The sequence below is a fragment of the Amblyomma mixtum genome, chromosome 4 (genome assembly GCF_055824585.1).
Source record: "Amblyomma mixtum isolate Tamu chromosome 4, ASM5582458v1, whole genome shotgun sequence".
Lineage (NCBI taxonomy): Eukaryota > Metazoa > Arthropoda > Arachnida > Ixodida > Ixodidae > Amblyomma > Amblyomma mixtum.
In genome coordinates, this window is record NC_143015.1 from 64811923 (window position 1) to 64829969 (window position 18047).

Below are 18047 nucleotides of genomic sequence, written 5' to 3' on the forward strand. Positions count from 1 at the left end.
ATCCAGCATCTGCAAGCCATCGTGAGTGGTGACCTAGGAATGTCAATGAGAGCTCGAAGTAGCGGCTCCAGGCTTACGGCGAATATGTCCAGGGCTCTACAACGGTGTCAATTACCTCCACGTACACAGCCCCATTAACGCGGAGTCTTTCTTCGAAGATGTGGGGTAGCATTACGTCACCCTCGTTGCTAACTATGGCTAACGCTTACGGAAATTTCGTGTACAGAGGGCAAAACACATGCCTAGAACAACCAAACTGTGTGTTCCGCAGCTCCCAAAGCCGCTGCGAGCAAGCAGGCAAAAAATGGCGATGAAATTCGATTAGTTTAACTGCACATGTTTAGATCTAGACCATTTTTAACCAAATCTTACCGCTAGTTATAGCTAGAGATGTGAAGGCCTGAAAAAAACACTGCAATTTTGGAAAAAAAAAAAGACCGTTTTTTTTTCGTTTTTTTCAGACGAGCAAAAATGGAAAGAAACGTCGAAAATTTCACAATGCAATTTCAAGGTTTTACGACTGCTTGCTTTTAGTTTAGGTTTTTGTTTTTGCTTTGAAAACCATTACAGCGTGCATCGTTGAATGTTAAAAAGCAGTCATCATCGCCTGTGCCAGGTAGTGCTCTTAAAACGTTCGTGTTGCGAGTACGCGGGTTGAAGTCCAGGTCACATATAAGATCCAGGCTTGACTTAAAAACACACTAATACTTGAACTCATGGCTGAAGTAGAACGAAATGGCTGCAAATTCCACAGCGCTACACACATGGCATAAATAACATAGGCTGCTGTGCACGTAAGCGGTTTTAGCCAAATACAAGCCTAGCCTCTTGATTTCCAACGTAGCAGAGTACAGTACATCCGCAGGAATTTGGTCCAGGACTGGGGTCTTCAGCGAAGCACACGGCCCCATCTACCTGGGGGCAAGGCCTTTGCACCAACCAGCCGCTAACTCGTCTGGCTTGCCGATTGCTGCAGATACTGGTCACGTTTCGGAAACGTTCATACAAGGATTCGCAACAGGCTTTCAGTGGAACCCGTTCGAAAGCTTGTGTATGTGCAGTCGAACCTAGCGGTGGACACAGCTTCAAACCATGCTGCTGCGCGTAGTGCCGCATCCAGCGACAGTGACTCTGAGTCCGATATGGAGTCACTTATAGATCAGTTTTCATGTTCCCTTTCTCGGTGCAACAGAACAAGAAGTCCGTTCCACAAATATATTTATATCGTCATGTTCGCCTGAAGTGCAAATCATTATTTATCTTCTCGGTGCAATAGAAAAGAAGTTCGTTTCACAATATGACATCTATAACTGCATATTCGACTGAACTTCGGAGCATTATTATTGATCGTTGTGCTGTTGCAAAAAAAAAAACATCTGTTTTGTGTCACGTTTTGCAAAATTTCCAATTTTTCATGAAAAAAACCCTGAAAAAAAAAACGGTTTTTTTCATGCCATTCAAAATTTCTTGAAATTTTACATCTCTAGTTATAGCGTATTCAGCCCGAAACACGCCCAGAACGTGTTCTAGGCATGCGTTTTGCCCTCTGTACATCACTGGAGGCACCTCATCAGAGCTTGCGCAAAGACACTTATTACGCCGGTTAGCTTTTTGGCTATGGTCAGAGTTCCTTTCATTTGAGAAAACGAGAGCGTTTCGCGCTCCTCAGGGCTCTTCAGCTTGCTCTGCAACCGCTTGGACCAGAGCAGACAACTGTGCCGAGTTTTATCGAACATGAATTCATGACACAGGATCTGTAACTCAAGTCAACAGGAAAACCTTACGCCTTTCAACAAGATACGGCTCCAGCCCAAACCGCCTGCGTTCCCCTGGAATGGCTGGCCAAGAACTTCCGCAACCATGTTACTCCAAACTCATGGACTCGTAGCTATCCAGATCTAAATCCGCTGGACTACTATGTCTGGAGCATCGTTAAGAAGGAGGTCAACAAACAGTGGCATAATACGAAAGATTCATGAAGGCCGCCAGAAAGGGGCAGAGAGTCAGGTGGGCAGATGAGGTAAGGAAGTGTGTGGGAGTATAGGTGGTGACAGCTGGCGTAGTACAAGGTTAATCGGAAGCCAATGATAGAGGCCTTCGTTCTGCAGTGGACGCAGCTCTGTTTTAGGACATTGCAGCTGTGCCGCTTGCTCCAGTTGATGACCACGACGATAACGACAAAAGAGATATTCATCAACAAAAACGTGGCGATCTAAAACTTCCCGCCGACTTTCGCTTTACAGTGTCTCTTCAGTATCAACCAGCATGCGATTCCTCGGGTCAAGTATGACGCAGCGTGGCTCTAACCACCACCTCCGCACACAAAGCAGTTCGTTTAATTTCTCCCAACGCCACAACCTTATAAAAACGGTCTATAGACTATCTATAGGCTTCTTATAGACTGTACTACCCTCCTATAGATATTTACTTTAGTCTAATCATAGTCTAGACATCCCATAGACGATCTAGAGATTTATGGCCATACACTTTTAGTACAATTTTGTCTATAGAGAGTCGATAGAATATGATTAGACAAAAGAAAATATCTATGGGAAGGCAATAATCTATAAGAAGTCTATAGACTTCTTATAGACTGTATTGCCTTCCTATAGATATTTCCTTTTATCTAATAATACCTTATAGACTGTCTATAGACTTCCTATAGACTGTATTGCCTTCCTATAGATATTTCCTTTTATCTAATAATACCTTATAGACTGTCTATAGACTTCCTATAGACTGTATTGCCTTCCTATAGATATTTCCTTTTATCTAATAATACCTTATAGACTGTCTATAGACTTCCTATAGACTGTATTGCCTTCCTATAGGTATTTCCTTTTGTCTAATCATAGTCTATTGACTGTCTATATACAAACTTCTACTAAAAGTGTATGGACATAACTCTATAGGTAGACTATAGACCGTCAATAGGGTTTGCATTGCCTATGGACTAGTCCGCCGGATTTATCTATAAAACGTTTAGAGACTTCATAGACAAAAGTCTATGGACAGTCTATAGACATGTCTAAAGAATTTTTTTTAAGGGCATGCTTCGGGCATGGAGGAACGTGGTGCAGATAGCACACATACCGCCATGCCCGAGCGCGAGGAGGTTCCGCCCGGAATACACTACGTCGCGTAGCGAACTCCCTTTCGACGCTAAGTCGCGTAGGCGGAAAACTGCAGCCACCTACAAGGTGCACTTGATACCGGAAGCGGAAAAAAACGAACAAACGAGAGAGGGAAGACACCCTGCAGAAGCCCAGCCTTCCCCTTTCCCACTTCTCTCTCTCGCTCTCTCTTTCTCTTTCCTTGTGCGTTCGGAAATCCTCTTAGCGAGCGCGGAGATCGCCCTTCCTCTCAATCGTGAAGTAGTTCCGTATCGCACAATCCACGGTACAGCACACAAAAGCAAGCACGCGAGCTAGCTCGAAACGGTATATTTACACCCGCTATCTGCAATATCTGTCACGTGCGAAGTCTTCTTCCCGTATACGGCAACCGCTGCAGGATTAGGGCTGGCAGGACGTACGAACCGGAAGTGGACATGCTGCTCACGCGCACGTTCGGAACTTGGCCTGAGTGGCTTTCCAATTGCTCCTGTAGGGACGGCCGAGCGGACGCTTATACTGCGCCCGCGTTCAGTCAGTTCCGCGGTCATCAATATACCCATTCCGTTTCTGCAATAGAAAACGAAAGTGCATATGCGCTTCACGAACAAGAGACACCGAGCGGTCGTCTGCGTCGGTAAATGTTTTATGCGGAAACGAAAGACGCATTAATCATACGCTTATGGCGGGCACATGAGCAGCTCCTTGAGAGAGCGGATGAAAAGAGAGTGAAAAAAAGGAAAAGAGAAAGTTCATAACGTAAAGAATAGCACGAAGGAAACAAGAAGGACGACGGCGAACGTTGGTGAACGTTCACCAACTCGCTCAATTTTTGACTTTCTTCTAGTGGAACGTTCGAACTTTCTTGTGCCCCTTCGGGTGCTTTGATGCGGGAATCTTTAATAGGTGTCAAATGCGCTGTTTATAACGGCCCCAAAGCGGAATTAGCGTCTACTTGCTTGGAGCTACACCATTCAAACAGGGTCGTCTGTACCGCAGGAGAACATTTCTCAACAACGTACACTGCGAGCTGTTTATTGAAGTCTTTACAACACACCAGGGGACGCCACAGTTTCCTAGTTTCGAAGCTGAGGCCGCTTGCTATAGGCTTACTATAAGCGGCACACAGGCTTGAGGACCTTAGAAGTCTAAGTGGCATATACATGACTGCCTGGTGCCCCGCACTATGGATTAGGACACACCCTATAGAACTTCCGCCCAATGGAGCCGTGCTTGAGACGACGAAGTAGCCTTTACGAAGTGCCGCCGGGAAAGTGTATATATTAAAGGCGCATTAGCGCTTACGTATATATGCGACGTGCCCGGTCATGTATAATCTTCTTCGCCATAGGGGGAAAGCCGAGCTTTTCCGCCAGGGTGTTTCATTTGGAACGGAATCTAATGCCACACTTCCCTTCCTGTATCCCGTAGCAGCCCGTGTAATGTCTTGACCCTTGTAATACCGAACCCACGAGTGCTAGCGCGTTGTGAGAGTGAAAGATGTGATTTATGTAATTGCGACTGCAGGACGCGTTTTCCTTTTTGCGTCGATGTATAGTCGGCAAGCCTGTGTGACGAACGAGGTTGTTGAAGCAAAAGTAATTGACACGAAAATGGCTGCCGGTTGGCGTTTGGTCAGTATGCTCGGGACGATTACAATTTGCAACCTGGAATCATTCAGTCAACCAATGTACCACGGGCGAAAGTGGCCGCCATTTTGGTTCCTCGTGGGCCGGATCGCTAAAAGTGACACGGAAGAGCTGATGGCGCCGCAGGAGCACAGCTTCAGCTTCGAGCGCGGTCCCTCTGCGGGTGTTGTACGTCCACATGAAGATTGATCTACAGCGTGCGCGCACAGAATTGCTATTTAAGATACGCCGACGATACCTAGAAAAATTACGAGGGCACATCGGCAACTAAAGCCGAGGACACTATGCCATGACGACTTCCGGTAGATGTGACGTCACACCATTCCCGTGGCTATATCGATACCCAAATTATACGTCTTTCGAGGATCTTAAGTGTTAATTACGCTTAATTACACATTTTTCCGTCATATTTGACGCAAATCCGACGTATTTCCGACCATTCTGCGAAAATTTTCACTATGCCGTGACGACTTCCGATGGATGTGACGTCACACCGTTTCCGTCGCTATATCGACGTCCGCGCTATTTCGACGCAATTTCGACATTTTTGCGTATAAGTAATCAACTAATTAAACTACATTCATCGAGCTTGGCTTCTGGGTTCATTTTTTCCTCCTCTATTTGAAGCAACCATTGGCTTTCTTCTATCTTTTTTAGTTCCCGAGTTAAACGCGTGTAACACGCTTTGTTAACGGACGACAGCATGAGCCACTAAAGGCTTAAAACTACAGGGGGCGCGATTTCATGTCGTCGCACTCATTACGGTTATGCAAGCAGGGCATCTTTAGCAGGAATTCCATGCACGTTGATAGAACGCTTCTGTTTCCAGTATAGCCAGTGTGGCTGCATCCCTAACGTCGACGCCTATTAACGCGATAGCATTAGAGGCCACGTTCTCCAGAAAATCTGCCGTCGGCGTAGTGAGCGAAATGTCACGGGCATGGCTCTGGCAGGTTGTCCCCAGAGAGCAGCCTAGGAAGCAGGTGGGCCACCTAGGTCACGTGACCTTGTGGCGTCATCCCAACCTGCCCACCGAATTGTGAGCATACTGCCCACCGTGGCAGGTGGCAGTTAAACTAACGATTGGTCGCTCGGGAAGAGCAGCCTGTGTCGCACAAGCCCCCACCGCTAGGAGCACCTACCGTCGCAGGGCAGTGGCGCATCGCTTAACTGCTGCACCACTGCGCCAGGAGGGGTATGAGGACATCCAGGGATCTGTGAATGTAAAGTAGAGAATGACCTTCTGCATATATGGGAACGAACCCAATACGTTATCACGTCATATCCTTAGGGCGGAGCTTCAGTGTCTGCTCCAATTTTTTTTTAAACGTTTCCGCTTCACTTGGCTCTTCGTGCAGTTTGAAGACTGCAGTTCTAAACGCATCGACCTCTGCGTGCTTTCGAAGAAGCATGCAGCCACAGCAACCTTTCCAGTGCACGTAACTAGTCGAAAGAGCCCAATTAAGCCGAGCCACAGCACCAAGGGTAATCGCGTTTTCCAAGTTCTATAAAGTGATAGGCTAATTTAACGACCGGCTACAAAGCTCATATTGTAACTAGGCGCCTAAATCTACTAGTTAAAAAGTCAATTATTAAAAATTAGTAAACCAATTTACTAAATACGACGATTCACATCTTTCAACACTGGTGATACTATGCTGAAAAAGCCATATTATTACCTAAAAAACCTATTTTAGAGAATTACTTAAACTCTTCCCCCAAAACACCTGCTATATGCCTTCTAGTTGGGCAAAATTCCGTCTAGGTACGCTTCAGAAATACGATCACTTCTAACGTACGCTTGGTGATAATCGTGTAACCGCGATGCGCGCTCTCTCCATCCCTTACAAAAATCTTTCTAGACAGTCTACAGACTGTCCATAGACTTCTGCCTATAAAGCCTACAGGCTCTCTACAATAAAATCCTATAGACTATAGGCAATACAAAAAATGCTACAGACAGTCTATAAACAATTTATAGAGTTATGGCCATACACTTTTAATAGAATTTTGTCTATAGATAGTCTACAGACTATGAATAGACAAAAAGAAATATCTACAGCAAGGCATTAGGGTCTATAAGAAGTCTATATACTGCCTACAGACCATTTTTCATGCCCCCCGCAGGCAACATGCGCTCGATGAACGAGGACCAGGTGATGTCTCTGCACGAGCTGCTCAAGCGCAAGCTGGAGCGGGCCCGCAGCCAGGTCAGCCGGGGACTGGACCCTTTCCAGGCGGGGAACATGGGCTTCCTCATCCAGGAGACGGGCGCCTACGTCAACGTCTCCCTCACCAAGGTACGTACAAGTGCGAATGCCACCACTCTCGGTAAAAAAAAAAAAAAAGCTTTCCGGCAACACCTGAAGCCTCCAAGCCGTTTCTTCGCGCTTTTGCACCCCCTTCACCTTCCTTTGCCATCCTCCCCTACGTACTCCCGTACGAAGCATATTACGACTCTCTACTTTAATGCGAAAGCATTATATCCCATTAGCACAAAAGCAGGCGTCCGCCGTCCGCCGTCTATGGCACGAAATTCGGGCGATGTCAGAACGCTGGGTGTACGATGTCGCAACACATGCCAGCGAACGTGTACAGTCATGAATGATGAAACTTAACATATTATGACCTATGGATATCATGACTTGTAGACGTAGTCATGACTCAGAGTCAATCTGCAAAGTTGCAAGACTCAACACTTTACAATAAGGCAAGGTAAGGTGTATAGAGTTTGTACAAATTACGCGTAATCATAGATATAGATATAGACATGTTTATTTCACAAGATATGTTTATTTGAGTGTGCCTCAATGACTCATAACTCAATCATTCGGCAACCTAGCATGATTCAGCACTTTTACAAAATGTCAGGTGTATATGTAGAGTACGCGTAGTCATGCCTCGTAGTCATAGTCATTCTGCAACCCAGCATGACTAAGCACCTTATAATGCTTTCGCATTCTTACACTTAAGCAGTCTTAAGGTGCATCTGCCGAAATTTTTATTCGTCAGAACAAAACGCGAAAACGCCCGGTTACGATCAAAGGTCGGCATGCATATGCTACCTTGCGAAAGGTTATGCTTTCGACTGCACGTGGTGACAGCGCTGCAGAGTGCACTAATTGAACGCGGGAGCGACCCCATCGTATATGTGTACTGCCACGTGCCCAGTGAAAAAAAATATCTTCGTCATCTGTGCTAACAGAGAACCGAGAAATGACGCGTGGCTACAAGAGGAGCATCTCATGGCGTTCCAGGCCGCTGCAGTTGTTCAGAACGACCGCAGCTGCCGAGCAGAACGCAGGAAAAGAAAGGAAAACAGTTGCTGGACTAGTCAAAACACACGAAACAATAAGCTCTGATTCGACTTCATATCTGCGAGCAATTCTTTTTCTACTGTTAAGGCTAGGCTCGCGTTCCCTGTAGGGTTTGTTTCCCCGCGGTGTCCTTTCTAGCTATCTCAACTAACAAAGGAGGGCGCCGGCGTTGCAGCAACATGAGCGCCACGGATGGCGGGATTGCTGCGCGCGCGCGCGGTATACAGTTCTCCCTCTTCGGCTCGGGCGCTCGACGCGCGCTGACGTTCCGGAGCGGCGCTCCGCCATCGAAGCGAGGCCTAGTGGGGACATTTTCCCTCTAGATCGTCCCGTCCGGCCTCGGAGCTTCTCCCATGCCCTAGCGTGGGCGAACATTCGCTCGTCACCTAGCTGGTTGATCGGAATACCTCGATTCCTTAGCGTATTTTGTTGCTAGGTGGTGTTTGTTATTGCAGCAATAAATGCCTTGTTTGTGCCAGCCAAAGTGTGGTTACTTTGCTCCCCCTCAGAACAAGGCCCACCATGGTCGGCCTACGTTTGTTAGGCCGCGTGATTACTGGGTGGGGTCCGGCAGACTGAACTGTGTCAGCCGCGGTTAATCGGGGAGGACGTATCCCCCTTCCCCAATTTCAAACTCACACTGCACACTACTGAGCTGTTTTTAGCAAGTTCTTAGCTTTGTTTCTTTTTTATATTCCCACATACGGGATGCGTAGGCTAGCAGGCTAACTGTAGGTTAAATGAATGTGCAAGGTTTTCGAGATTCACAGAGCACAACTAAGTGTGACTCCAATTCAGACGAACCTAGCGCGATATAAGGTAAGGTATAGGAAAGACCATCGTAACAGCAGACAGACAGCGTCGTAACAGCTGCTGACGACGATGTCTGTGATGGTAACGGCTCCAACACCTTCACTCACGACGCATAGGCCGAAGTGGCTGACAACGAAGTTTATTATATCTCGACATTAACGGGTGGGGGGAGGCACCGACAGGTGATCGGTGCTGCGTGTTTGTTCATTCAAAAGTGATGCGTTTTGAGAAACAAACGCAGCTAAGCGAGTGTCCCAATCGTCACCCACGACCTCTCTTGCCGGTCCAGGTGACCGTGACGGGCCTCTCCAACTTCACCATCCGCGACGTGGCCACCAACAACGCCGCCATGCGGGCAAGCGTGCTCATGATCATGCCCCGGCTGGAAATCCAGTGCGCATACCGGATCAAGGTGAGTGGCGCATATGCCTCCATGCAGTGTCCATAGTCATCCAAGTGCAAAGAGGGAACTCGGATCCTGCTCTAGTTTTTGTTGAAAGAGGAATTATGCTTTACTTGGAGAAACACTGTACCTGCCTGGACTTGATGATAGGTATACTGTGCGTGGAGAGAAACGCTCTATAAGATGTAACTGAAGGCTATATTAGTCTAGACCTTAAAGTTATAATTTATAAAGTTAAGAGGAAATTGAATTTCAAAATTGCCAAACGCTATTTTCGAAGCTGTGTCTCCTTCCCGTTACCAGATCTGTAAAATAAGGGTGGATATCTAATCTGCAAACTAAGGACTCTCTTGAAAAGAGGGTCTTTGGAACGCTAAAAAGAACAGACACCATATCCGTGCAACGGCATCACAATCTCTGTCGATTCACACCATCGCCTACCAGGAGAGCTCATCGAAAGACACCAACAGAATTTCCTGTAGTATTCTAGAACATGACCACATTACTTCTTGTAGCAGCCTTCTGTCGTGACGACAGAGCCGGTTCTGTCGTAACAACAGACAGTATAACAGAAGAAGCTGTCGTAACGACAGAATGGCAATAATTTCCGTTGTATTTTTGGGGCCGGCTCTGTCGTATTTTTCACCAGCTGTGTTCCTCTTCTGTTATAATAGCGCAATCCAGGACAAGGACAAGAGAAAGGCCAGGGACATGCGATCGCAAATGTGTATGTGTGCCTCTTGTCTTTCTCATGTCCTCGTCTTGATCATCGTTATAAATTTGAAGTCATGGCACATCAACTTGCCAAACTGCCCAATAATTCTGGACAAAAGCATTTTTGAGCGGGAAACCATTTATGAACCCAATTTTTTCATATAATGAAAGGTTTAACTATAACAATCAAGATATCCGCATATCACCCGACGGCAGTCTTGAATATTTTTTAGTAACGTTCTTGCTATCGTCAAAAGCGTTCCCCATTGGTTTTCTATGGGTGTCTTAACTGTTCGATACGAGCCATGGAAACACTTTAAAAGAATGATTTGGCTACACATCAGAAGAATGGAATATTACCTTCAATATTTTTGTAAAAGTATCTTACAGTTTTCCAATTTTCATAACTTTTTGGCCCGAAATTGTTGGACATGTGGTAGTCCTCTTTTATACTGAGTGTATTGAGAGTTGGCCATCACGATGTGCGATGTCTGCAATGGCCTGAACCCGGTTCGCACCCAGGGTTACATCAACGGAGACGGGGACAGGGAACCCCAAGTGGTCGAGGACAGCGGGCAGTTCGAGGCCGTGCTGGGCCGCGCGGCCATGTCCTGGTTCGCCCGGGTGCTGCACGTCGACAAGGACGACCTGCTGGTGGCCCAGACGGGGCTGCGTACGCACGTGGACGAAATCACCAAGCGGTTCCCGCACACCACCAGGGGCAAGGGGGCGCAGCAACCCCGGCCCGAGGACCAGGAGATGATGGACGTCATCGGGTCCAGCATCGTGGACCACGTGCGACAGATGGTGGAGGACCGGCTCAACGGAGTCATAACTAAGGTGACGGAGGGACGCAGTGCCATGGCCGGTGGGGCCGGCAGAAAACGGCTCTCCTATGCTCCAGTGTCGTGTTAATGCAGCAATGCTGCCAAAGTTAACGCATGTTGATCTAGTGCTTTGTTTATGGCACAACGTTGTCCAGGCCACCGCATGCAACGCACATCTCTCTGTCACTACCACCACATAGCTCAAAGCGCGAATATTAGTTTGATAGTATAGTATTAGTTGATGAAGAAGACGATGTGCAATTCACAGCGCGAAAGTGTATTTTAGTTTAACCCGAGACGTGTTTGACTGCGGCAATAGCTCAGTGCTCTTTCGCAGTGGCCAGCGACGCTGATCTGTTCGAATCCCAGTCGCGGATATTTATTTTATTTATTCATTCATTTCACTTGGCACAGAGCAACATCGCATGCCCTTGCTTGGGATTTACCTATAGGAATAGTGCTTTCGAACTAAAAACTTTTGCCTCCTGAGCTGCGCTTTATTAAGTGCAATATATGCTACTTTCGAATGATAGTATGGAACGTCCTTTTTCCCAGAGACACGCGCTCTTCGGCATAGTCTACACCAGCGGCATAGTCTCTGCATGTTATCGGGAAAGAATGACAGCGGCTGTTACACCTCATCTACCGTAATTTTCCTGCGTATAATCACCACGCGTTGTGTAACCCACAGTGCTCTATTTCGGCTAAAATATTGGATTATCCGTATCTGCTACATACTAGAACGCACCCGGTGTACAGCGCAGTCATAGGTCTCCCGTCAACTTTCATTTTATGAATGACGTGTACCTCGTAGTGTACAACCAATTTCATAAAAAATGTCCTGACATCCTTCTTTTATTCTAGTAGTTTATGGATGACCCGAGGAATTAGTTATAATTGGTCAGAATCACATTAGTAACAAATAATAACCAGCTGCACCGAAATTTTAGTGAACGAGTGTCTTTGAACGTACGGCGCCCCCCCCCCCCCCCCCCCCCACCCCCGAAAAAAAAATGCTGCCACTTTTGCAGCCGAGTATCGACCCGTGCTCACCAGCAGAACTTTACAGCCACCCAGCCACAGTGACAAGTTCTGATTCATCGTCTGGTTCATGAAAAGGCACTGATTATGTGACCAAAGAATCACAGGATGTCTACGAGTTTGTAATGCGAATGATGCAGAGTTAGCTGGCTTGTGATCGCGAAGGAATGGAGACATATTAGAGCTCATGTTTTTTACATCAAGGACCCCAGAGAGAATGCCCTTACTCTGGCGGCGTGCACGAGCTTCGAGCTGCACGGACTGCATGGGCTGCGGCGCCGCTTCGGAGTTCTTCCACCACGGCCGATGACAATGCCTATGATGCTGCTACACAACACGTCTTTCAAAACAGAGATCTATAGCTAAGATGTGCAACACATCACAGTGCGTGATCACAAAGCCGTTTTCAACGCCCGTTTTACTGGATGCGGTGACCACTTGGGGTCCGTTTCAGGCTGTTACATTAGTGGGGCTTGAAGGTCGCTGATGAAATCGGCATTGAATACTGAATCGGATACTGAATGTTACAGTATCCCACCAGAATCATGGGACAGTGCCTGCAGGGTAGCAAGATATTGACGAGGCCACGAAGTAACATTCAACCTCCGAAACGGTGACTTTGGGCTTGAAGAGGGCGAAGCCATCGCACATTTGGCCCCCTCGACGGTTGCCTAACGGTTATCCTACCCGTCTCATACGTGAGAGGTATACTTGGTTTGTAACTTGGCGATGAATTTTTACCGGTGGGTGTCCGGCGTTGGGCTAGCGGACGCCGACGCCAACGGTGCAAGACTGAGGAAAGAGCTAATAACAGCGAACGCTGTATAATTTTCAATCGGTAGCCCCATGCGAAAAGACAATGTTCCCTCGGTCCCCGCTAAGTGTCGCTCGCGCAACACCCCACTTCCAGGCGGTGTCCCAGAAGCCCAGCGAGGTGCAGGACATGCTGGAGTCGATGGTGGTGCCGACACCCCACTCGGAGGTGCCGCGAACCTTCTCGCCGCACGGGCACCGCATCAGCAAACGCCAGGTGCCCTGCAATAACGGCACCGAGCTGGACGACTACGTCGACTACCTGTTCCGCTTCGCCACCAGGCTCATCCGAGCCATGGAACCCATCCAGGGACCAAACTTCACCATCTACATTGAGGAGCACCTTCAGGTGAGCGTGGAGCGGCTGGGACAACGCTTGACTCTATAGTCCTTCAGATGAACTGCCAAGCACCCGCAGGACTTGCTAAACATTCGCAACGGAGGAGTAAATAATCGTCTCGTAGTGTCTGTCCTGCCGTCGTTGTTGAGCCGTTGGAGATAAGTCGTGCGCGTTTGTTGCCTTCCTTTTCGCTGCATTTTACTTGAAAATTGAAACCTACTAGCCAAACATGAAGCTATTTGCTCGAAGGATCAATTGCTACTGTAGTCGGATACAACTCAAGAACGAAGCGGCAAATGCCCCTCAGAGGAGCACTTCCAGCCAATGGCGCCGACCGGTTGTCATGACGTCCCACCTGGCAGCGTAACATCGTAGGGGTGTGGCTTAACAGATTAACCGCGACGTCTTGACAATCGATCGACGCCACTGAAAGAAGGGCCTCCTTTGAGAGGCATTTTCTGCTCCGTTCTTGAGTTGTACCCGACTGCAATCCTCCGATATACTCCTGCGCTTGACTCGTTGTTGTCTATCAAAGATCAAAGCGAGACGTGCCAAGAACGGTAGAGGAAGTGGAGGTAGTGTTCTTGCTGGTGACAGGGTATGCAAGTGTACTAACTTGGCACGGGGTTAAGCATCACCCTGTGAACCTCAGGAAGGTTCTAAGGTTCACCCTAACGACCTATTCCCGAGGGACACACAAAGCGAGCACCTCTTTCCATTCCCTTGTCTGCTGAAAATTCCCTAGGGGAGGGGGGGGAGGTACATTTCCCGCCGTCCTCATTAAGTTCTAATCAGCAGACAAGGCACCAGCCTCACCCCTCCCCTCTTCTCCTTCCATGCGAAATAGATTTATGACTAGTAGGGGTGTGTGAATAGTACTTTTTCGAAACAGAGTCGAATACATATAGAATAGTGAAACAACCAAATCGAATATTTGTAATTATTCGCTACTTGCAGAGACATTCGTAGAAAACAAATATCCATGCGAAACCGTGAAGCGCTTGCGGTTACGCTATAAGTCACTGAGTTAAAGCTGCAGCTGTCGAGAGAAGGAAAATTGTTCTCAAGCAACACGATGTTACATTAACTCTATAACCGTCATGTCATGCGCACTGTGACAACAGTGAACAAACCAGAGCCATATTTCAGTGGATGATAGGAACGAGAGTTTGAGCCATGGCCTCCGAGACTGGAGGCTTCAAAGAAGGGTTTGCTAAGCCTATCTGAGCCCTGTCGCCTCTCCCAGTCTTGGATGCAGGTGTGAGCATTATGAACGATTCTTTGCAAATGGAACGATCGTGGCAGCGTGCTGCGCAGCATCGGAATGGACACTGTTTTTAAACAGCTGTCGAAAAAAAAAAAGCTACGGCGCGCTCTATTCGAACTTCGTACCAATTATTCGGAAGCTATTCAAAAACTTCATAACGGATTCGATTCGTTTTGAACAGTCTTGAGCGTGCATTATTTGATTCGTTCAGCGAAACGAATAGAAAGAAATTCAATTCGCTATTCAAAGATTCCGAATATTCGCTCATTCCTACTATGAGCTACTAGGCTGCTGGGGGTAATTTAATCCCAGGTTTGAAAACTGTTTCCGAAAATCACAAAGGCCTTTTAACGTCATCTGCGCAGGTGTTTCTGTACGACGTCCAAGCCCGCAACGTCTACACGCTGTCCCGACGCAAACCGGCCTACGTCATCTGCAAGAACGGCGACGTCACTGTAGGCCTCGTCATCCGTCTCGAGACCATCATGGCGACGGCCAAATACCGCGTGCTCACCGACCACCGGCACCTGCTGTACAACGGTGACGCCGACATCAAGCTGTCGGGCAGTGTGATCTGGATCCAAATCTCGCAGCTGGCAAACGGAAATAACCGATTGGACGTGGTTCGCGTGTGGAACATGGGCAGAGCCCAGGTGTTACTCAAGGGACTCGGCAATCTAACGTCAGCGATGTCGATGTTACTCACGAGTATATTGAATCACGACCCGTGGAACGTTATACCGGTGGCCGAGGCACAGGCAATAACTTTCGGCAGAGAGATGTTAGCAAACATCACGGTGCCTATATTCTCTTTAGTGTGAGGCCGCTCCCGGCGGTCCCAACATCTCCCCAGACGGCCTTTGCTGGAGCTGGCGATGCCGGTGTGTGCAAGACACAGTACATATCCGCGCCGTCAGGTTCCGCTCGCGAGGTGTCTTCTCGTAGTACTGTGTCTTCGGCACCAGCTCTTCCAAGGGTAGCCCAGGGGAAAACAACAGAAACCGTCTGGACGATGAATTTGCTGGTGGTACCGGGAAGAAGACCTGCAGATACCTTAAACAAGATGGCCGCAGATAATTGGCAGCCATCTCGGAGTGTGCCAAACCCGTGTAACATGAAGAACTGATGCGCTTCAGCAGAGGAAGAACCCTTCTCCCAACAAGACAGGTTTTAACGGGAACGTCTACTTTCAGAACGCCGAGGGCCCGCGTGTTTTCTGCGCCTTGGAAACACCTACTGTGAGGTTGACGGACATTGGAAAGTGCTTCTTTCATGAAACGACTATACCGCTGCGTCGACCGTGGCAGCGTTGTTGGAAGTATTACAGTCAGATCAAGCCGTTCGGCTATTGTTCAGACAGTTCCCTAAATGCATATGGTGGATTCTGTTTTCTCGGACGCCAAGAGTACGCGAGAACTTTTGCACGCCTGTCTAAGGCAAAGAGAACAAAGTTGACTCTGGAGTTCGCAACGATGACAAAGACACAGCTCTAGCATGGAACCAGTCGTTGTCCTTACAGGTTTTCGTTTTCGACATGTACCCCCAGCTCAATCGAGCATCCTGTTGCCTATATGGTTCTCACAGCTCGGACTTGCATTTCGAGAGAAACCATGCATTCTTTTCGTCAGCGCCTGTTATCGCTTTTATCGCGCCCTGCTCTGTTCTCTTTGCTTTTACCATTACTCAGTCAAAAAGGAGCCAGGGGTTGTTCCCCATGCTCTGCCTGCACACTCAGAGTCCAGACCCGTTTTCCGGGGTTATCGCGCAAGAATTACTGCCGTGCTGAGCCGTTCGGCAACGGCAAATTCAGCCAGCATTAAGGCTGGGTTGCTGTGCGCACTCCACCGCGGCACTATAATTCACGAAAGTCAGCAGGTAAGTGATAGAAGTGTTAGCTGAGTCGCGTTGCTTCCACGCGCGCCATCTATTGAAAGGGTACACAAACAGTGGTCCCCGCTCCCACGGAGCCTCCAACAGCCAGGAGCCGCGCGTCCTGGCGTTGGTGTGGCTCCGCCATCTTAATGTGTTTTCCCGAAAACTCAATGGCAAAGCTCGAAAGTCACTTTCTGTGCCCCTCTGACTGCCCCTACGGTTGCAAATTACGTGACACGCTTTAGCAAGAGTTGAGAGGGCGGAGCTGTCGCCGAGCCGTGCGATTAATTCTCTGTATAGCCCTGATGGCGTTCCTCAGGGTACAGGCAGCGAGGAGGGCTGCTCTTATACGACGCAAAGCGTTCAGAGTGCCAGGACTGCAACAGGGATCGCATTAGACGACTCAACGATAGTCGACGTCACAAGTAAGCTGGGGACTTCTAAAAGTCATTGCCCTTGAAGAAGCTTAGCACCAGGGATGCTGTTCTTGTTTTTGCGCATTTAGTTGAGGTGGTGGGCTCAGGTGACGTGTAGTCAGAGGCTCACAGCTGTTAGGCCCGACATGTCAGTCCATTACTGAAGACAGAGCAGACAAAGCCTGCCGCCTTAGACGAACACGCCGAGATTAGACACAGAAAAGTAATCCACTAGGGAAAGTGTGTTATTTGCTTCTGCGAGCACCTGAGATGCAGGGGTCAACGTAAGTTCTACTGTCCCGCCATTAACGATAGCGCCACGCCATGCCCTCGCTTCTGATCACGCAGGGCGTGTTGTGAACACTTCATTACTTCTTAGGCAAGACTTTAGGTATTATGAAAACCAAGATGGCGGCCTAGCCGGAGCATTTCAAACTCGAGTGGTTGTTGAAGTCATGTGAGCGCTCCTCTTCAGGAGCTTGTTGAAGTTATAGGAAGAGCACTTTACATCCCTCGATCGTGGCCGATGCATATCAGACGCACTTTTGAGGGTTCAGTCGACGCCACTTCACGACGCCTTTGTAAATTATTATAGATACGCGCTCGTTACATGCAAGTACGGCGGTACGAACTCATGACGTGGGCTCTCGTCTTGACAAGCTCTGTATAGTGCGCCTTTCATGCCCATAGCCCGAACGTTGCCTGAGAATTAGACCGTGGTGTACACCTTGCATATTCAATCAAGGCATAGTCATTGTCATTTTTTTTTTCGGAACCTAGCCAGTAATGTATGCACGTGCCTGGAAGGGGGCCATTCATCTTTGACTGCATCTACTCAAGGGGGAACTAAATGAGCTTAAGATGCTTTGAGCATGCACTTGCAAGCTAGACGCTGTCTCAGTCTTATGTTGGAAACGGGTATAATTGTGACAGTTTTGGTTGTGGTCAAACTCGCAACGCGTGTGCCTTACACCTCGTGACATGTTAACACAGACACACTTATTTTGCTTTTAAATGTTGACTAAAGTGCTTCTGTCGTCACTGCGACCACTGATCACTGCTGCTGCCTGATATGTTTGTAGCTTGGCATCAAAGAAAATGTCTCTTTAGTTTGCAACGAGAGCATAAGAAGACGTCGAGGAAATCTCGGGCGGCCAATACCTTTCGTGGACACTGGCTGGAGAGTCTCTGAACATTTCATTAGTTACTCCAGTGACTTTGCTTACCTGTCATGCTGCTTGTCTGTGACTGCACAATCTACTCCGATCTAGAACCATCACGCGCCCTGCTCAAGCCAAGCGTTTGCCTATACTGCCGAGTGTCCCGAGCTGCAGAAAATAGAAACGTCCACTGATCGTGGGAGCTAGTCCCTCCTACACGACAGTTTTGTTTGTCCCTGTTTTGGACGGCGCGAGCTAACAGACCTAACAGGTAACACGGAATTAAAACTTTACTTTGCAAA

General features: G+C 48.0%; 1 protein-coding gene across 1 annotated transcript in view; it reads left to right on the plus strand.

The window, feature by feature from the left end:
* LOC149346636 (uncharacterized) overlaps positions 1 to 18047 on the plus strand; it is a 51874-nt gene extending 33827 nt beyond the window's left edge. Inside the window, exons 2-6 of the mRNA XM_089586554.1 lie at positions 6890 to 7062; positions 9182 to 9304; positions 10532 to 10849; positions 12788 to 13039; positions 14663 to 18047. Of these exons, the coding sequence (XP_089442680.1) occupies positions 6890 to 7062; positions 9182 to 9304; positions 10532 to 10849; positions 12788 to 13039; positions 14663 to 15118 (1322 nt within the window). The 3' untranslated portion in view covers positions 15119 to 18047. The remainder of the gene's footprint in view (positions 1 to 6889; positions 7063 to 9181; positions 9305 to 10531; positions 10850 to 12787; positions 13040 to 14662) is intronic.